We start from the raw sequence: 22,608 nt of genomic DNA on the forward strand, positions 1-22,608 counted from the left end.
TGAAACTAGAATGAAAAACATTACTAACTCCTCCCTGTTCTCTATCAGATCATCTACTCTGGGGGAAGCAAGGTGCCAGAGTGTGGGGACACTCAAGTAGCCTGAGGAGAGACCCACATGGGGAAGAAGGGAGGCTTTGCACTGGCCAGCTTCCATTTATACCAACTTAAGAGTCAACCACATTTGAATTAGATCCTCCAGCCCAGTCAAGCTTTCAGATGACTGCAGAAGTGGCCAACATCTTGACTGCAAACATAATCCAGAGATCAGCCTGGGACCACTCTGTATTTCCTGAGTTGTGGAAACTAGGAAGTGATTGTTGTTATTATTTTAAACCATTGAGTTTCTGTGTAATTGGTTAGAGAGAAATAGATAACTAATACAGATACTACAGCAAATTGTAGTAAAAGTACTGATTATCAAAGGTAAAGAGAAAAATGTAAAAGTTAACACAGAGAAGAACTCTGTTACCTATCAAAGAATTATAGTTACAATGACAGAACACTTCTCATCAATTGATTCAAGAAGACATAGGACAATGCTGAAGGAAAATATCTGTCAACTTAGATTTCAATATTCCCCTGAATGATCAGAGTAAAACAGTGTCATTTTCAAACATACAAAGACAAAGATGTCTGCTCACAGATCTAATTGAATGAACTAATAAATAATACATTTCAGAAATAAGAAATTGGAAACAGAAGAAAAAAGGCACACGAAGAATGAATGATGAACACAGCAATTGGTGGCATATATTGATAGAATTATTTAACTATGGACCATAAAATAATTCAATGTTTTAAGATAAATAAAATTTTGGATAATGCCAAGGAAAATGACAGAGGATGAGGGAAGATGCCATTAGAAGAGATTTTAAAGAATGATAAGATGCTTGCCTTAGTTAAGGAGACTGGAGAAGATACTATATGATCTTAAACTTTGTTAGAATTATAGCATCATATATGTATATTAAAATGTAAAAGTAATCACTGAAATATAACATTGTGATCCATAATTTCAAAATCAGCAAAGTGGTTGTGGGGTGGGGTAAAGTGGAGAATTAAAAAAACATATAACAATCCACCAGAAAACAGGAATTAAAAAAAGAAGCAGAGGAAAGAAACAGCATAATACACGATAGAAATCAGTCTAACGAATAATAGAAATAAATTTTCAGAATAAATACAAAGACCTACACTTATCTACTAAAAATAAAGTCTTTTGAATTGGATTACAAAAGTATTTAGCTATATTCTGCTTACAAGATGGGAAGGAGGTTGGAAGAAAGGGATAGAAGAGTACCAAACAAAGAGCATAGGAAAACACAAAACAAAAGAAAAATGTGATAATGATATTAATATCAAACAATTCAGAATTATGACAAAAGGCATTATAAAAAAAGGGATGAAGAGGAACATCATCCAATGGTTAAAAATACAATCTACAGAGGAGGAATTACAACAATAATTAATGTATATGCACTTAACAATGTAATTTCAAAACATAAAGGCTAAACTGATAGAATTAAGAGAAGATATAAGAAAAGCTGCTAAGGCAAAGCTAAAGTTCTCCAAATTAAAGCCTATTGAGAGTTTTTTGTGAATGTCCCCTGTGGAGAAGGCCAATTTTAAATGACAAGGGTGGCATTCAAAAGGAAGGCCATTTTTTTCAAACATCAAGAAAGGACAAACATGACAGTTGCCTATGATTCTAAATGCATTTTAGTATTCTGGTACAGTATTAATTTATTGAAATAGAAAATTAAAATATAATGTTTATAAATGCTACAGAGTATTTCTCAAAATAGAAAATTATAAATGCTTCTCAGTTTAAGTTATCCTTGCCTCTAAATTTACTTCTCAAAAAATGTTCTGAGCTTTCCATTACTTTGTGAGAATTTATTTGGTGACAGCATTAATGTTTAAGATGACTTGTGAAAATTTTAGAAAGTAAGAAGTGTGTATCAAGAAGAAGTGTAAAAATTATTCTAATTATATAAAGTACTCTGTCTTTTGCCATTTAAAAAATATACTATTTTCTGAAGATCATCTTATTAGGTTAGTGCAAAAAAAAAGCAATTGCAGTTTTTCCCATTATTTCTTTTGTACCAACCTAATATTTTCTTTTTTCTTTTTTTTTTCCAACTTTTATTTTAAGTTCAGGGGTACATGTGCAGGATGTGCAGGTTTGTTACATAGGTAAACATGTGCGATGGTGGTTGGCTGCACAGATCAGCCCATCACTTAGGTAATAAGCCTAGCCTCCATTAGCTCCTCTTCCTGAAGCTCTCCAGCTCTCCTTCCACCCACTCCCAGCCTCTGACAGGCCCCAGTGTGTGTTTTTCCCCCCATGTGTCCATGTGTTCTCATCGTTCAACTCCCACTTATAAGTGAGAATATGTGGTGTTTGGTTTTCTGTTCCTGTGTTAGTTTGCTGAGGATAATGGCTTCCAGCTCCATCTATGTCCCTTCAAAGGGCATAATCTCGTTCCTTTTTATGGCTGCATAGTATTCCATGGTGTATATGTACCACATTTTCTTTATCCAGTCTATCATTGATGGGCTTTTATGTTGGTTCCATGTCTTTGCTATTGTGAATAGTGCTGCAATTTAGTGAAATGGCACTATGAAAATAAAATAATAGTTGTTCCTAGATTATTTTATTTTCATAGTGCCATTTCATTAAATTGTTTATCATTTTCCTTATAGTCAATATGTTGAGAAAATCTCTGACCATTTGGTAAATAAGAACACCATTGCAGGGCTTTTTCAAAGGACAAACTCAGAGGTTGGGAAGTCAAAATCTTAGTAGTATGATACTTTCCTTACTCCCATGTACAATACCCTAACAGCAATGCAGGTGGTAGACTTGGGTCCTCACTTCACTCTCACTAGCTGTTTTTTCTGAGTTGTTGTTCAACTTCTCTGAACTTCAGGTTTTTTATCCAGAAAACGTAGTTATTAACTTCCAACTCATAGAAATGTGGAGAAGATTAAATGACATGATTTATATAAAGCAATTAATTAGTATAGCAGCTAACTCATAACTGGGAAGTACTAGAGGTAAATTTTGAAGCCAAGTCTTCTAGTTCTTTTTCTTTCTCCAGAGCTTCTTAGATCTCTAGGATATCTTTCTGAGTCATGAAAGCTGTTCCTTTAACTGACTTCAAAGGGAGAAGGCTTTATTTTATTTTGTAATGTCAATCTGCTTTAGCTGGCTACATCCTAAATATTGATCATGTTAAGTACCCTTTTCCAGGTGTTAAAAAGCACATCCTTAACTCCTTTCATAAACTGAATTATTTGAGAGACAGAAATCACTCTGTGGAGAGCGAAATTTATTATTTAGACCCTGTTATTAAAACATAGATGCTAATCTATATAGATTATTTGAATCTGTTCTTAAATAGATTATTTGTCTCATCTAGCAGCATATTTTAAGAATAACTGAGTTGGAGATGCCTGTTAGAAGGCAACGACTACAAAGAACAAAATGGGTCAAATTGTTTTTATTTTTGACTTAAAAAAACACGTGGCCCAGGGGTGGTTGAAAAAGTAATCCTATTGAGGCTCTGTGATACTTTGTTTCTGAACAGATACTTCTTTTCACCTCTTATCATTAAAAGAAAACCTAGCAATAATGACAAACCTAAATAAATACCTGGTTTCTCTTTCCTGACTCTTGGTAGCTAAAGCAAAGAAACCCGATCCTGGTGTACTGCCACTGTTTACATTTCTGTCTGCTTTGAAGCAAGGCAATGCCTGAAGAGGTTCACCCACTGTGGCTCCATCTCTGAAGGAGTCAGAAGGCAAGCTCCTTTAGAAAACTTAAACATCATCCTCAAATACAATGAGTCTCTTCTCCAGGACAAAATAAGGGCTGCCTGCCTCAATGATATGATTCCCTCCCATGGCTTGGGTTGGGAACATTTCTGTGGCCTTTGAGATGGTAACGTTTTTCTCACTTGTAAATATGGATGGTGAATGATGAGTATGAGCAAGAAATATTTACCATGTAAATCAGACGAGAGCTACACAAAGTTTCCTTGTTTTTGTTTCAGTCTTAGACGTATATAGAGCAACTGCACTTTTGTTAAACTGGTTCTGAAAATATATTAGAAGTTTAATCATCAGCCAATAAAATATGCGACTTCATTCCTGATTCACTTTTTTCTTCTTAAAGAAAGTTCATTTTCTGTTTTTGATGGGAGGAGATGCTAAATTGCTTAATCACCATGACAAAGAAGTATTTCTTAGTTTACCTTTCTGAAACGTTTTTATTTTGAAATAATTTTAGATTTACAAAGAGTTGCAAAGACAGTATAAAAGATTTTTTATAACTATAAAAGTTGCAAAGACAGTATAAAAGGTGAACATGTACTGTTCACCCAACTTCCCCTAATGCTAGCATCCTATATAGCCATGGTACTTTTATCAACATCTTAGTTTACTTTTAAATAACTTTTTTGATCTAAGCTCAGCAAGATGCCTGCACTCTGACATGCGTTAAACGAGCTGAGGTCTATTAAGAACAAGATTTTTGTTTTAGCTAACCGGAAATTTTAGTTGGAAAAATAAATAGAAGCCATAAACTTAATCTTAAATCATACCACAGTATCCTGGTTGCCTAAAGTGGCTTGGGTTGAGAACATTTCTGTGCGCTTTAAGATAGAATTCTGGATGCCAGATAAGGCCATATGCTTCCAAACCATAGGTTCCCACATTGTCAGGATGTTAGGTATCTACCCATTTAAAAATTATGTCTAAGAGAGGGCTAGCCACAGTGGCTCACACCTGTAATCCTAGCACTTTGGAAGACTGAGGCAGGTGGATCACTTGAATTCAGGAGCTTGAGAGCAGCCTGGACAACATGGTGAAGCCCCATCTCCACTAAAAATACAAGAATTAGCCAGGCATGGTGGTACATGCCTGTAATCCCAGCTACTCAGGAGGCTGAAGCATGAGAATTGCTTGAACTTGGGAGGCAGAGGTTGTAGTGAGCAGAGATTGTGCCACCGCACTTCAGCCTGGACGACAGAGAGAGACTCTGTCTCGAAAAAAAAAAAAAAAAATGCAAGAGGAGATACCAAAGAAGATGATCTCCATGTTAGCCTGTGAATCAAATCACAGTTTATTCTGTTTTTATAGCGCCACTAATACATACTGTCCCAAACTCTCTAATCTTTCTTTTACTCCCTGGTTATGAGTCAGCGTCAGGCTGTGCTTGCCTGGTAAATCTGAAATTTTTCCTCTATTTTCTTTTTCCTCCCTCAGTGTGATATGATCCTCACCAAGAGCTCCTCACTCTTCATCAATCAAAGCCCTGTTGGCCCTCACCTCTCTGAAGCTTTCCCTGACCTTTCCCTATCTTCTCTGTCTTGTGTGTATAACCCTACACAAAATTCTATCATTGTAACTATATTGCACTTTGCCTGTTTGCGTATCCATCTTCCTCCCTGGATTTGAATACTTCTCAAGAAATAAACTACGCCTTATTTTTTCTCTGTATCCTTAAGAGTTACCTCATTGCATAGAACATAATAGGCCTTCCACAGATGGGTGAATTTGAAGCTATTCTAGCATTTATATCTTACTATTTGCAGATAAGCTTTCTCTTTGAATTGTTTAGATTCATCTGGAATAAAGACCTTCTAAGTAGAAAACCTGAAGTCAATGTTTTTCAAAATGTGGTTCATGGGTCACTGCATTAAGGATCATTTGGGGTGTTGTTAAAAAGCACTAACATAAACCTATCAAATATGAATAACTGGGGAATGCATCCTGAAGCTGTCAGTTAGTAAGATCTCCAGATGCTTCTGATGTGCACTGGCATTTGAGAACCACTTGGAGAAGTTCCATGAATCCATCAACTTAGTTATTTCGTTCTCTTTCCACAGAGGTTTTAAGGAGGGTATAATTGATATGGCCATAAATTAAATGAATAACAATATATTAGGATCAGGGAGAAAACCTCTGGATGGTTTGGTGTAACAGATACTATGACTAAGCTTCAAACTGGATTCTAAGATACATGCCAGGCAGAGCAAAAAACAAAGTAAAAGAAAATTAAGTACACAGTACTTACTATAAGAAGGGATAAAATGTCAGTTTCTCAGGGGAGACCCTTCTCCCCCACCCAGGCACTAAGTTTTTTTTCAGAATAAGCATGAGTTAAAGGTTTTATTTAACTCATTCACAAGGAAACCAGTGAAGTGTTGTAACGAGATGAAAGGAGAATCCCAAGGACAGACACATTTATAGATCGGGAATATTAAAATGACCGTGCAAACAGAGCCAAATTGGGTTTTTTGGTTGTTTTTCCACTGGACAGAATTCATTTGTGTGTCTATGGACAAGAACAATTTAGCATTGCTGCCAGTTATGTACAATTTATAAAGCTGTAAAACAGCTCCCACAGAACTGGAATAAGACAACACAGGTGTGCTCTAGAATGACCACACACAGTTTTCCATTTAAGCACAAAATTTTCCTTATAGTCTCCCCACTTTTGATTAAAAAGAACCTCAAAGATTCTTGGTGACAAACTGAGTATGGCCTTATTAGATTTAGCCTGGTTCTTTACACAGGTGCATTAAGAATGTTAACCATATCGGCCTTCTTTAAGTTTGTTCCACTGGAGGTCTCTATAAGAAATCTCAGCTTGATCTTCTACAAGTTTCTAGTAATTTGCTGTGCTGAGGCTAAGGATGTAAGTCCAAGGAAATCTCTCCATAAAATTTCATCTGCAGTATCTATACATTTTGGCCTCATTCCTTTCTCCTTGAAATTTTCAAAACATCTCAAGGATCTTGGCCTGCCAGGAAAGTGACCCCCCTTACCACCTGCGAGGATGGACCTTGTATAAATCCAGGTCAGTTTTCCTCGGAGACCTTTGCCAATACTGGCTCCATCAAGTCAACCTTAGTTCCTAAAACAGGACTGATCAGGCACAGGCTATGGCTTCCCCAGGCTGGCAGGAAGCTCCTCTGCAGCCATTGTTCACAGAGTTGCAGCCAGGCACTACATTTTTAAAGTGATTTCTCACTTGGGATTTACTTGGGAGCAGTGAGTGCCAGAATGGATCAATATTTTCAACAAGATTTTTGGCAAATATCTATTTCTGTAGTGAATAAAATATGATATAAGCTCAGGATACACACTAAGGACACCTTCCCTTTTATGTTGTTGTACTATTTTTTTTTAAACAGGTTGACTCCAAATAGCCTCTCTCCTGTTAGCCATTAAAGGCATCTCTTTACACAGCTTCTTAGATAAGCTTCCCTTCATCACTTGTCACGGTGAAGCCACACCAAAGTTATAATCTCTAACAAGTAACAAGAATGCAGGTACAAAGCATTACTGATTGAAAGTAGATTTATGTTCTTTGGAGACCAGATGAGCAGTTGTTAATGTTGACATTCTATTTATGAAATTTGAGAAGCTTGACTAGCAGTATTCTCTGGATAGATGTCATCCAGCTTTATAACAATGTAAACAACAGACAATAATACCAACAGTAGCAAATACTTATCAAAGAGCTACTGCATGGACACTGTGAATATGCTATCTGAGTCCATTTTAAGAACCCCATGTTCTAGATAATATTAGCCCCCATTTCACAAATGAGGAAATAGACTTGCAGTGGTCAAGTCAATTATCCTACCTCACATAACTGGTAAGCAGCGCAGTCAGGATTAACACCCAGGTCTGTCTGATACTAAAGCATGTGAACTCTGTAGAGTATTATCTACACAACACAAATATTAAAAAGAGGAAAGAATCGGAATAGGTAGTGGAACATGTCCTGGACTAGGAATAAGACACTCAAGTTCCTTTGCCAACCTGGGCAGAGTAACAATTTGTTTGGTCTCAAGTGTCTTTATCTATAAAATAAAAGATGTTTCTGGTCTCAAATTTATTTTTTAAAAATATTTTTTAAAAAATATTTTTTGTAGAGAGGGGAATCTCACTATGTTTCCCAGGCTGGCCTCGAACTCCTGGCTTCAAGCAATCCTCCTGCCTCAGCCTCCCAAAGGGTTGGCATTCAGGTGTGAGCCACTGCCCCTAGTCTCAAATTTCTTTATCTACAAACTAAGGAATTGAACCATATGACTTTGGGGTCTCCTTGCAGATTTAAAGTTGGTTATTATTCTTTTGCTAGAACCAAAATTAATACAAATAAACTATTTAAAATAAAAATTTAGTTTTTGCCATTGGACTTTATTGCTTCCACCTCAGAGATAAAGATGACACATTGAAAAGATAGCTATAATTGTCTGTACCAGTGTTTAAATCTCTGCTTCTGTTGCACAGAAGTTATATTAGCTCTAGAACTAACATTGATCATTTCTATTTGGGTGTTTACTCTGTGTCAGTCACTCTTGTAAGAACTATAAATATATTACCTACTTCTACATTCTTCAATTTATGATGTAGATGGTATTATTAAACTAATTTTACCGGTGGGGAAACTGAAGCACAAAGAGACAAGTAATCTACTGGAAGTCACACATGTGACAGGTGGTAGAACCAGGATTTGGACTCAAGAAGTTTACCTGAGACTCTAGAGCCCACGCAGTTTTCTTGAGAGCCTACCACCCGTGTTATTAACCACTATATTAAGTCCTCTCCAAAAATAATGCCTTGTATAGCTTGTTATTCATGGAAATAAATATAGTAATTACAATGTCAGAGTCATATATTTGATATCTGAAGGAAATAACTGAATGTAAAATTATTTGAACTCCATATTGCCATAGAATTCTAATAACTTTCCATGATATCTTTGCATGAATCAAAATAGTCACATTTTAAAATTAAGCCCATGGAGGCATGGCCTTCTCTATCTCATGTTGCACCTGGAACATTGCTCCATGCATCTTTGTTGGATGAACTAATGCACTAAAGAGAAAGAAATTTTCCCTTACTGTGTATGTATGCTTGAACTTACACATCTCATTTTAATATCTGAAAAATTACATTAAAAACTCTCTCCAATTAGAGTCTGCATATTTCAGGTCACAATAACTTTTCATTTCAAATAATATAATGTCAACATACTAAAGAATTTAATTATTTTGAAGTACATTTTCTTCAACACTATAATTTAAGAGGGCTTAACTATCTGTTGACTTGAAGCATTATGTGTTATCTATTCAGTGCTACCATTATTATACAAGTGACTTTTTCTTAGAGAAATGTAGTGACAACTGTTCAACTAAAGGACCGCTTAACCATTCTTCTCTGAAAGCCTTATATAACTTTTTTGAGGAAACCATACCATAATATACCATAATATCCCCTAAAGTCAAAATCAATGGGTCAAGCTCCTCTTTTAGAACATGCATCCTCTTAAATCATGCAGATTTAATTTTCCCCATGATAGCCTCCAGGGATATCAGAGGGTTGTGATTTTTTCTTTTGTTTGGTTTTTAAATGCACAATGTACTCATGACAGCAAATCAAACCTGTTAGTGGCATCAAACAAGTAGGATTGATGCCGGGAACAGGACCACTGCAAATTTTATTAAAACTGCAATCACTGAGAGCACAGCACACGGTGGGGTTTTAAATACCTCTCTCTGTGGCATTTGTGATATTAAGAGCTGCAGCATAAACAAAGGAAAAAGCAAATCAAATGTGGTATAAACATTACATGATTGCTTCCACTTTTGTAGATGCAACAAGTAAATTTGATCTCTAGGAAAGAAGACAGCCAGAAGTCTAAAATTTTGAAGACAATGCTGATCTTTTATAGTTATATCTATTGACATCTGCTTCTGTGACATGATAGATAGATAAATAGATAGATAGAGATTATTATTTATTTTCATCTTTCGGAATTCTACTTGTCTTACCCATTTCATATGTCTGCAAAAATATCTTCAGATAAAAGCTTCTGAATAGATTTTGTTGGCCTTAAGGGTACATAGTGCAGCCTTCCAGACTGCAAAGAAATTGGGCTGGCAGCACTCAGGTGTCCTGACAAGTGATGGAGACTCATGCACTGAAGACACTTAAATTCTCCATATGACTTGCATTCCCTTGTCACTCCCCAAAATGCCTCTCCGTGTTTTGACAGGAGGCTGCTTTTCAAAGTCCTGAGGAAATAAGGACGCATTTAAACATTAGGGAACCCTACAATGACCCTGTACCTAGAAGGACTCTGTTCTTTTTGTTCTGCTTCTAGACCCTGCCTGGCTCTTATTTGCAGTTTTGTATTTGTGCCAAGACACCTCTTCCCACCAGCAATTGCCGACTGACAGTCCTCTCTTGATTCCAGCTTCTGCCCAATGTTTTCCTTAATGGCTTAAAGCTTCAAGGGTAAACAAGATAATAATAGAAAATGCAATCAACAAGAGCTTGATACACTCCAGCATCCATCTATTTTAATTTGGGTCTCAAGTACTCTACATTCAGCCAGTTTCTATACACAAAGCAGTATTTATCTGAATGTGATAGTCACAGAATGTAGTAAGAGCCACATTCAGCCTCAAATAAATAAGTGCATTTTTAAAAATCATAGTTAAGGCAAAGAATGTGAGGGGAAAAAAGAAAATTAGATATTTGTAAATTGTAAATGAGTCTTTTGCAATGATTAAAAAACTTATAACAAAGACACCCCCCAGCTATAAAAAACAATAATTATGTTATCACCTTAAAAGATTTGATTTCTATGGTCTGGTATTTTATTTTATTTTATTTTATTTTATTTTATTTTACTTTATTGTAGAGATGAGTTTTTGCCATGTCACCCAGGCTTGACTCCAACTCCTGGATTCAAGTGATTCACCCACCTTGGCCTTCCAATGTATTGGGATTATAGGCATGAGGCCCTGCACTGGTCAGAGGAACTAATATTCTTTCTCCCTCTCTCTCTCTTTCTTTGAGACAGGGTCTCACTCTGTCGCCCAGGCTGGAGTTCAGTGGCTCCATCTCAGCTCACTGCAACCTCCGCCTCCCAGGCTCAAGCAGTTCTCCTGCCTCAGCCTCCCGAGTAGCTGGGATTACGGGTGTCCACCACCATGCCTGGCTAATTTTTGTATTTTAAGTAGAGCCATGGCTTCACCATGTTGCCCAGGCTGGTCTTCAACTCCTGGCCTCGAGTGATCCACCTACCTCGACCTCCCAAAGTGCCGGGATTACAGGTGTGAGCCACTATGGTTGGCCCTCTGGTCTAGCATTTTAAAGGGAGCATATGCCACTGGTCAAAACAGGGAAGTAAAATCAGAATTTCAAAAGTTGTCCCAAGCAATCACGATAGCAAACCCTCATTGAAAATTCCAGCCCTGCCATTCAAATCAGCATGTTCCAGTGCCATATCCCTCTGCCCCTGAGTATCTGTCTTCCTGGCCTTTAGAGGTACTCAGGAGAAAATAATTTCAGATATATAAAAAAAGTATAGATCACTCTTTGACTACACACCATACCTAAAGCAGAATGTGAAGTGGATTAGAAAAGCAGACAAAACTGTCTCTTAAAAGAGAATTTCCTCTATATGGCCCTGAAAAGTCACTTAGTCTCTATTTCAACCTAATAAAATGAATAGGCAGCAAATAAAAGGTTTTGAGGGAAAAAGGCTAGCTGGAATCATCCCACTGAAAATAATGCTTTCATTTCTGTGAGGAACTAATAAAATTATTTCAAGCAGAAGGAAAATTTCTAGTTAAAAATTAAGCTTTATGAGCCAAGATGGCTGATTTATTTTTGTTTTATCACTGTATATTCATTCTCATATTTGGGGACAGCTAAGGAATGATCTTAGCTGGAGGGCAGAAGCCACAAACTGGGTGTGAATGCCTTTAGCACCTGTAAGACAAATTTCAATTTCAGAGATTTTAAAATATGCAACAAAGAAACTAAAATTGTGATTATAAGGGATTAATGACTGACATGCAACCCAGATATGCCAAAATATGAAAAAATGAACATCTTAGAATGCATGAAATATGATATGTAGATTTCTCTGGTGACATCAGACAATAAGATGTTCCCTGGTCACATCCTGCCATGAATCCTCTCCTAGAGCCCTGTGGCACACAGGGGCCTGAGACAGGGCTTAACCTTCCTAGAAGAGCCTCCACAGTTGTAAGATTGAAAACTTTTTTCTACATGCCAGATGACTGTGGCATCTGGGAAACAACAGAGGCTTCCCTGTCAATGTTAAATCAGTATACCTAAATAGTTATTACCTAGCGGTGCTTCCCTTTCCTGTAGGAGCTTACCTTTGTTTTACTTTTCCCTTTATGCTGTAAGTCAGTAACACCCAACAAAGTGTGGAAAATGTTCACTGAGAAATCAGAATCCTAACAAAACTTTTGTGCTGGATCCTCCAAACCATTCCAGACTATAAAATCATAAATTTCAGGTTTCCACCTATACGTAGAAAAGAAGAGTCAGCTGGGTGGAGACTTCATAAGCGGCTGCTGTTCTCTGACCCCCTTGACTTCCTCTATCTAGGTAGCTCTGCCAACTTGTAGGTCTCAAGCTTAGCAGCTTTAAGGATTGATTCCTTCCCAAAGGAAATGGTATGTTCCACATCCTGTTCATCAGGACCTCTGTTGCGGGAAGTCAGGGACCCCAAACGGAGGGACCAGCTGGAACCACGGCAAAAGAACATACATTGTGAAGATTTCATGGACATTTATCAGTTCCCAAAATTAATACTTTTATAATTTCTTACACCCATCTTACTTTAATCTCTTAATCCCATCATCTTCATAAACTGAGGATGTATGTCACCTCAGGACCCTTTGATGATTGCATTAACTGTACAAATTGATTGTAAAATATATGTGTTTGAACAATATGAAATCAGTGCACCCTGAAAAAGGACAGAATAATGCAATTTTCAGGGAACAAGGAAAGATAACTATAAGGTCTGACTGCCTGCGGGGTCGGGCAGATAGAGACATATTTTTCTGCTCGCAGAAAACCTATAGACAGATGTGTGAGTACGAGAAATATCACTGAATTCTTTTTGCAGCAAGGAATAGCCCTGGGGAAGGAATGCATTCCTGGGGGTAGGTCTATAGATGGCTGCTCTGGGAGTGTCTGTCTCATGCGGTTGAGATAAGGACTGAAATACGCCCTGGTCTCCTGCAGTACCCTCAGGCTTACTAGGATTGGGAAATTCCAGCCTGGTACATTCTAGTTAGACCAGTTGTCTGCTCTCGAACCCTGTTTCCTGTTAAGATATTTATCAAAACAATGTGTGCACAGTGGGACATAGATGCTCATCAGTAATTCTAATTTTGTCTTGCCTTGTGTTCTTTATTGCCCTTGAAGCATGTGATCCTTATGACCTACTCTCTGTTTGTACACCCCCTCCCCTTTTAAAATCCCTAATTAAAACTTGCTGGGTTTGTGGCTCAGGGTCACCATCACGGTCCTACCAATATGTGATGATACCCCCAGAGGTCCAGCTGTAAAATTTCTCTCTTTGTACTTTCTTTTTATTTCTCAGACTGGCTGACACTTAGGGAAAATAGAAAAGAATCTATGTTGAAATATTGGGGGCTGGTTCTCCTGATAGACTTTCACCTTCAAAATTCTTCAGCCAATATCCAAGTGTTGTGAAAACCTAATCAACATAGGAATCAATTGCCTTTGACAAAATTTTCCCATCTCTGAGTTTGTCCTGGAGCTCAATGGAGCAACAGAACTGCAAAAATATCAAACTAATGAACAGAAAGGTTCATGTTACTTTATCAAAATAGTATAATATTTGGAAGAAGTGTTTTTTTCCCAAAGCATAAATGCATGTATTAATTCTTCCTAATTATAAAGATCTCTTTATAAAGATGCAAAAAGTATAGACCTACATAAAGTATAAAATAGAAGTTACACCCATATAATTTTCTTTCTTTTTTTTCTCACACTGTTGCTGGGGCTGGAGTGCAGTGGCACAATCTCTGCTCACTGCAACCTCTGCCTCCCAGGTTCGAGCGATTTTCCTGCCTTAGCTTCCCAAGTAGCTGAAATTACAGGTGCCCACCACCACACCCAGCTAATTTTTTGTATTTTCAGTAGAGATAGGGTTTCACCATGTTGGCCAGGCTGGTCTCGAACTCCTAACCTCGTGATTCACCTACCTCGACCTCCCAAAGTGCTGGGATTACAGGTGTGAGCCACCATGCCCAGCACCCCTATATAATTTTCTATGCAGAGATGATGATTTAAGAGTTTGATATACATGTACTCTAAAATATAATAATAAGATATACTGTTCTTTAACTTCCTTTTTCACTTATGAACATATTATATTGGTAATGAATTAATATTCCAAAGCATTTAGAACAGTATCTTGTACATGGTAAGCACTATACAAGTACTTATTAAATACATGAAATAAATAATAAAACAGCAAATAATTATGTAGTATACACTATGTGTCTATATTAACTATTTAATAATCAAGCATCCTAAGAGGTAGGTTCTGCTTTTATCTCTATTTTAGAGAAGAGAAAGCTGAGGCTCAGAGATGGAAAGCAGATCCAAGTCACATATATGGTAATTTTAGAAGTTAATGTATATAAATACATCTCATTCTTTTTAATGGCTGATGGAATTTCATCACATATTTAGTTGGTCTCCTATTGATGCAAATTTAAGTTCTTTACAACTTTTTACTAAGCAGCTTTGTGACAAATAATCTTGAACATATACTTGTGCAAATATCCCTTTAGATAAATTTTCAGAAGTTAAATTGCTGAGACAAATCTATACATATTTTAAAGTTTGATTTTTATTTTTTGTAAACCTCCATGGGGCTTTACCAAATTGTAAGGATAGATGAAAGTGATAGTTTCCCCACACTCTATTGTTATCTTAATTGTTGTCCCTTATAAGTAATCTGTCTTCAATATTTTAAGATAATATCTTTGTCTTTGATGTTTCATTATGATTTGACGGGGTGTGAAATGCTTATTTCTCTGCTCTTCACTTTTACTGATTGGGACTTGGTGTGCTTCATGTTCTTGAAGATTTAAGTCTTTCATCAATGCTGGAAAGTTCTTAGTCACCATGTTTTGGAGTATTGCCTCTCATATTTTCTGTATTTTCTCTTTCTGTAATATATCTTTTATCATTTCTTAAATTCAATTTCATCTTTTCCATCCTTTCAAACTCTTTCTGTATTGAATTCTAAATTCTGAAGAGCTGATTTCTAATGGGTGAATTATCTCTTTATGTCTATCTAATATACTATTACTCATCCATTGAATTTTAATTTTAATTGTATTTTGCATTTGTTAAAATTATATTTAATTATTTTTCAAAACTGCCTGTCTTCCTATTTATTATTTATTATTATTATTATTTTAGACAAAGTCTCACTCTGTTGCCCAGGCTGGAGTGTAGTGGCACAATCTTGGCTCACTGCAACCTCTGCCTCCCGGGTTTAAGAGATCCTTTTGTCTCAGCCTTCCGAGTAGCTGGGACTACAGGTGTGCACCACCATGCCTGGCTAATTTTTGTATTTTTAGTAGAGATGGGGTTTCACAATGTTGGCCAGGCTGGTCTTGGACTCCTGACCTCAAGTAATCTGCCTGCCTTAGCTTCCCAAATTTCTGGGATTACAGGCATGAGCCACTGTGCCTGGCCCTAATGTATTTTCAGCTTTTCTTATTCCTCCTTTTGTATTTTTAATTGCTTTATGCATACTTATTTTATAGTTTCTATGATGTTATTTGGTTAACTGAATTTTCTTTGTATATTACGTTGGATAACACTCACTCGAGGTAGGTTGTTTTCTGTAGGTGTGACAATTTCGCATTGTGAACTCATCCTCAGTGAAACGCCTATGTAACCTGGGTAAAGTGCTTCTTCTTTGAACTTTTTTTTCTTGTTAAATTTTTGGCCTGGAACCAATGTTTTGTGTGCATGTGGGTTTTTGGGCCTGGAACCAATGTTTTGTGTATATGTAGGTTTTGTTGTTGTTGTTTTGCTTTTTTGTTTTTTTGAGACAGGGTCTCACTCTGTTGACCAGGCTGAAGTACAGTGACATGATCTTGGCTTACTGCAGCCTCCACCTCCTGAGCTCAAGCCATCCTCCCACTTCAGGCTCCCAAGTAGCTGAGACTACAGGCATGTGCCACCACACCTGGCTAATTTTTGTATTTTTTGTAGAGACGGAGTTTTGCCATGTTGCCCAGGTTGGTCTCCAGTGCTCAAGCCATCAGCCTCCCAAAGTGCTGTGATTACAGGGGTGAGCCACTGTGCCCAGCCTGAAACCAGTTTGTATGTTCATTTTTCCAGCTGAGAATTCCCAGGCAGTGCTGACGGTATTAAGTCAATATCAAGCCTATGAAAGCTATAGTCCTAGGTGTTGAATATTCACTCCTAAGAAGACCTGGTTTTTTTCTTCCTCACAACTAAAGACAGACAAGCCATTTTGTTGTGTTTTTGTGCCTGTAGATGGAATTTCTAGCCCATCTTTCTACTTTTGTGGTTCTCAGCTTTATACAAGGGTCTGAATGCTAACCTCCATTTCACATGGGCCACAACCCTGTCTCCTGCCCGTTTAAGGGTTTTCAAACTAATCCCTTTTAATGGTCTTCAAACCAATCTCCTAGTTTATAGAGATGAGCACCTGTCCCATTACCTTTAGAACAACAAGAAACCAGCCCATTGAGTTTACAGTTTTTGCAGTTCCTGTGCATTTTGAGCTTCCAGAGATTTACATTTTATTCTTACGAGTTATACAACTAGCCCAGCATTTCTGGGTGTTTGTAGTAGAAAGATTTTCATATTTTCTTGTCTGTCATATTGCTGGAGCTATAGTGTTTAATCCTAGGCTCAAATCTGAGGATATTTCATATTTGGATATTAAATCATAGGTGTGGCTGGGCATGGTAGCTCGTGCCTGTAATCCCAACATTTTGGGAGACCGAGGCTGGAGGATTGCTTGAGGAGTTTGAGACCAACCTGGGCAACATAGCAAGACCCTCTATAAAATAAAATAAAATACCTGGGCACAGTGGTGCACACTTGTAGCCCCAGCAAATCAAGAAGCTGAGGTGGGAGAATAACTTAAGCCTAGGAATTTGAGGCTACAGTAAGCTATGATTGTGCCGTTGCACTCCAACCTGAGCAACAGAATGAGACTTTGTCTCAAAACAAACAAGGAAGGAAGGAAGGAAGGAAGGAAGGAAGGAAGGGAGGAAGGGAGGAAGGGAGGAAGGGAGGAAGGGGAGAAGGGAGGGAGGGAGGGAGGGAGGGAGGGAGGGAGGGAGGGATTATAGGTGTATTTGGTACCTAAAGATTCCATGATTCATTGCTTCAATCTCTCTTTTGCAATAGTCTTAAATCCTTTGCCCTATTTTCCTTCCTGACAAAACCCCAACACTTATGTCTTGCCTTTGAATTTAGCTTTCTGCAATTTTCTGAACTTACAGCTGTATAGCAGAGCAACACTGGAGGAAAAACCCTGCAACCATGCAGATTGATGCCACTCCATATTCATGGTCCTGCTCTCTACTAAAACTTTAATGCTGCCCTACCTTCCTGGTTTACTTTGTGAGTCATCTCTCCCATCCCACAGCTATTTTAGAACTCACCTCATCCCCACCCCCTTCCCTGACCCTTTAACAAAAGTGTTTTCAAAAGATAACCCTAATTTCTCCTTCCTAGAGGAAATAGAGACCATAAGAACAGAATTTTCTGAAATTCCATCCACCAAACTTATGAACTAATTTATACTGAAAACAGCTCCCTTCTTCTTTCTTCCTAATACGAGGACATGCTGTCTTCCTGTCTAAGGAGAGTGACCATGTAATTTATCGTGGAAGCTTAGATACTTCTGAAAGTAAAAGAGAGACTCTATTAATAATGATTCCAGGACAACAGGTGTAAACCAGAACTGTCTTGGGAAAACTGGAACATGTGGTCACCCTCTGTATACAGTTTATCATTCTACTTGGCCCCCAAATACAACCCTTGTACATTTTCCAGCACCACATTCCCTTGAATATTTTCTTATGTATGTTCGAATTTTCCTTCTCTCTGAGCTCAGTCTCATTAATATTTTAACATTTAATTTTTTTACATTTCAATCTTTTTCAAAGAGAAATCTTGCAATGCAACATGATCTACACACCAAACATAGCTCCAGCTACTGCTCCCTTTTTTGGCTCCTCCCCTTTGTCTGAAAAATTTATCGAAAAATTTGTCAATACCTCCTGTCTCTTTTTTTTCAGCTCCCAACCTCTTCATTTGCAGAATTCTGGCTTTTCCCCTCGTTTTCGTCTAGACACTTCTCTTGACAATGTCACATAGGACTATCTCATTTTTTAATAGAACAGACAGTAGTCAGCCTTACTCAAATTCTTAGACATAGCTATCTGTGCAGCCTTGTGTAAGTTAGCTATCCTCTCTATTCCTCTGTTTCCTAAAATGGCAGAATATAGGGCCCTTGTTACAGACTTTTAGTGAGGATTAAACAAGATACTCCACATAAAACATTTAGCCTCAATGGAACCTTTTAAAATGTTAGCCTTCCCATTGGACATCCTTTCAAAAAGACATCCATGCTGCACCGTGCTTGAGTTAGATGGTTCCATCAATAATTCTGTATGTCACTGGTTGAACATTTTAAGGCAAGACCAAAGTATAGGATACCTTTACATTTCCATTGCAGAGATCCAGCAGTCTGAGAATGGCAACCTAGAAAGGGAGCTTTACTTCTGTGTGGTAGGGTGTTTCTTTCACATTTGTTACAGCAAAGATTTAGTTACCACATTGTACTCAATCCATGGCCTGGTATGTTTATCTTTATTAGAGGTTATCAATGACAAAACCATATCTTTTCCTGTATGCCCATCTGGGTTAAGTGTAGCCCAGCATCAAATGGCACCATAGAGTTCTGATTCGATATAGCCATTACATAACTAATTTGCAGGGTTACGACTTGACACATACATATGCTCGTCTGCCCCAACTGACCATGGCCCTGCCTCATCATCTTCAGTCCTCATCATTGCCAAACTAGCAGGCATCTGCATGTACTTTTGAGGTTTTTCCAGTCATTTCTCAGTTGCTTTTTTTTAAAACTTGTTCTGAGTTGTATGTTAAGGTAGCCCTACCTCTAAGTAGGTCACGTCTACATTATATCTTATGAAAATACCTCAACTATTTCTTCAAGTGGAAGTCAACCTTTCAGAGCTTTCAGAGCCAAAGCAAATTTATTACAATTTTATATTTTAATCATAAAAAGTATAGTAGATTCCATTTATTAAATGCTTATTATGTACCAGCAATTGTGCTAAGCATGTCACATATTTTGGCTATTTTAATAGTGACTAAGATGAGGGTAGAAATAGACATGTGTGCTAACATCATATTAACTACAGTTAGAGTAACTTTAAATGATATTATGAGCGCTCAGTACTAGCAAATTTAATACAGTCTCTAGCATATCTTAACTTTTAAAGCACTAAGCATGACCATTTATAGGTTATGAAAAAAGAGGCAGTATTCAGTGCTACTGACAGGCATGATACAAAATTAAATGGTAACACAAAACCAAACTGTATAATAACTCCAACTAATGGAGTTTGGTGATGATTTTCTCTAGGTCCAAGGTAAAGCAAGTTGTTTTAATATCTATGAAGCTACTGACCTAAATGATCAGTATTAAATATGATAATACAGAAGTCTTATTTTTAATATCTTAAAGATAAAGACTCTTTGTGGTATTTTATACAAATGGATAGCATTAATTCTGCATCATTCCTTAGACAGAACAAGAAAACACTGGATCTAGGCAGACAGATATTCAGTGAGTCTGAATGCGTGTCTGGGTGGGTTTGTAGGTTTCTTTAGTTTTTACTGAATAAATCACATCAACTGGTTGTTGAATACTGAGCTTTAAACAGCACTGATTATTTAGAAGATACTAAATTACAGCAACTTGCTGAAAATGTGTTTTTATATTCTGACAGCCACTATTCCCACCAACCTCATTATTTTCCATGAGGAATTAATGAATGTTTTATGAGCAATTGGTCCAATGACATAATAAAGATGTTACCTCAATTACAGGCAAATGTGGGAAACGAGATCATTAAAGAAGTGGCAGGAATGTCCAGCAAGGAAATAAAAATAATCTTAAAGGGGTTAATAGAAAACTATATGAGTGAGAAGGAAATATGCAGAAAAGGATAGATTTTGGCCTAAGGAAAGTAGGATAGAATCAAAGCAAAATATGGAGAACTCTTCAAGTCTTTTCCTGATTGAACTGTAATTTGTGCCGGTATGTGATACTCTAACACTTATCAATCAGATAAGAGAAAAGCAGAAAAATAGATGATAATTCTTATAGCCAACATTTATTGAGGGTGCACAAAGGACCCTCAATAACACTATCAACATCTAACTTCATTAAATAGAGCAAACCCCACTTAACAGGTGAGAAAGCTAGGAGCCAAAGATGTTAATTCTCTGGCATACAACAGGAAGAGCTAGGAAGGGTGTGTACTCAGTTTACTCACCTAATAGAGGTGTGCTGGTAGTTCTTTTTAAGCAAAATGTGGTGCAATTTTAGGTCAGGAAGGACCCGACTGACAAGTGAATAGAACACCTAGACCTATTTGGATTCTGATTTCTCAGTGAAGACCTTTCACACCAAGTTATTGAATTAGCTGATTAAAAAATATTTTTAGAAAGAGAAGAAAAACTATTTTGACAACATAACTCATAGAACTGAGATTATTTTTGGCTTTACGATTTGAGTTACTGTTTTATTTTTTTTTTCAAGCTTTGTGATAGAATACTATCTGAAAATAGCTACTTTTTCCCCCTTATCACATCTTTTTAAAGTTGCTCTGTATGATGAAAAAGATTAAAATTGTTGTGCCCAAGTTTGTAAATGAGGGAAGAATTGTCCAAACCAGGAAGACATTCTAAAATGGATTTCTGTTATTTTACTGTTACAGTAAATTTAGTCTGTTTGGTAAAAATTACCAGTGATTGTAAGTAATCAATGGAATATGACCTTTTATACTAGTGAAAATTTCTTTCTTTTTCAGTTTTCCTATTCTGTTATCATAGGCTTGACCTTATGGCCTAATATCTGGAACAACTGAGGGAACTGGGCTGCCCACATCTATTCTCTCCCAAGTCCAAGTGCAGCCTTCACAGTAGAGAGTGAGGCCCCTGGTCACACTGTGAGTGGAACAAATGCAGCTCCTTACCCTCAACTTCCAGCTTCACCACTTTTGAATATGCTGTCCCAAGGCTGTTTTTTGCCACACATCGATACTGTCCTGCATCTTCCTTTTGTATGTTATGAATCCTCAAGCTCCCAGATTCAAGAACTGCAGTTCGGGAATTTTCCTGCCAGAGATAGGGACGTGAATTCAAAAATGTTTAAGGGTCTATCAAGGATGCATTTGCCAAATATCATCAACTTATTGTCATCACTATTATCATCGAAGATATCACTTTGACCTTTATTGGGCACTTATTATATAAAACATACAATATTAAATGAAATAGTGCAGGAGTACCTAAGTTAATCTTCACCAGGGTCCTATGAGGTATAGTTTATTTTTATTTTCTTTCATCACATGAGTATATATGTAAAGGCTTATTTTACTTCCCTAAAGTCACTGCTAAATCTGATTAAAAGCATTGCTTTTAGAAGGGGGAAATATTGCAGAAGGGGGTGGTGAGGCATACAAAACTACATACTGGGTATAATGTACAGCACTTGGGTGACAGATGCACTAAAATCTCAGACTTGGCCACTATACAGTTCATCCGTGTAACCCAAAACCACTAGTACCCCAAAAACTATTGAAATAAAAATAAATAAATGCATTACTTTTAACTATCAAGTTTACCTTGCACCCTAGATGGTGTCTTTAGAAGAGTACATGTCCTTTGAAATACTAGAAAATTTCACACAAAATATTAAAATTACTCCTTAGAGTTTAAATATTACATCTGTCTTTTCTGTTTTGGACCCTAAATTCAGTAACATAAGTACAACCACCCTTGTTTGTCATTGTAGGAAATGCACCAAGATTTATAACAAAAGGAAAGCCAGATAATTAGATAATCATTAAAAATTAGCAATATTTATTTTATTTTAAATAAAGCAGAGCTGAATAATTTTATACCTTAGTTCAATTAATTGACATATGGTGACACCTTTGCATTCCCCATAAAATACACTATGCATTGTTAAATGAGAAACATAGTCTGTGATCTTTTAGGTGATACAAAGATGGAAAGACAATAATGATGCCATATAACAATTTATCAATAAATGTGGGGAGAAGATACAGAGGCAGTACAAAATAAACATATAGATAATAACTTTTTTTTTTGAAATGGAGTCTCATTCTATTGCCCAGGCTAGAGTGCAGGGTGCGATCTTGCAAACTCTGCTTCTCAGGTTCAAGTGAATCTTCTGCCTCAGCCTCCTGAGTAGCTGGGATTATAGGCACGCACCACCACATCCAGCTAATTTTTGTATTTTTAGTAGAGACAGGATTTCACCATGTTGGCCAGGCTGGTCTTGAACTCCCGACCTCAGGTGATCCGCCTGCCTTGGCATCCTGAAGTGCTGGAATTACAGGTGTGACTACTCTTCGTGACTCAGGAG

General features: G+C 37.2%; 1 protein-coding gene across 3 annotated transcripts in view; it reads right to left on the bottom strand.

Annotated features, from left to right (window-relative positions):
• Window positions 1–22,608, bottom strand: part of MUSK (muscle associated receptor tyrosine kinase) — a 132,861-nt gene that overhangs the window by 80,255 nt on the left and 29,998 nt on the right. For all 3 annotated transcript variants that reach the window (XM_050761434.1, XM_050761433.1, XM_050761435.1), the window contains exon 5: window positions 21,191–21,332. In XM_050761434.1, the coding sequence (XP_050617391.1) occupies window positions 21,191–21,332 (142 nt within the window). The remainder of the gene's footprint in view (window positions 1–21,190; window positions 21,333–22,608) is intronic.

The sequence above is a fragment of the Macaca thibetana genome, chromosome 15 (assembly GCF_024542745.1).
Source record: "Macaca thibetana thibetana isolate TM-01 chromosome 15, ASM2454274v1, whole genome shotgun sequence".
NCBI lineage: Eukaryota > Metazoa > Chordata > Mammalia > Primates > Cercopithecidae > Macaca > Macaca thibetana.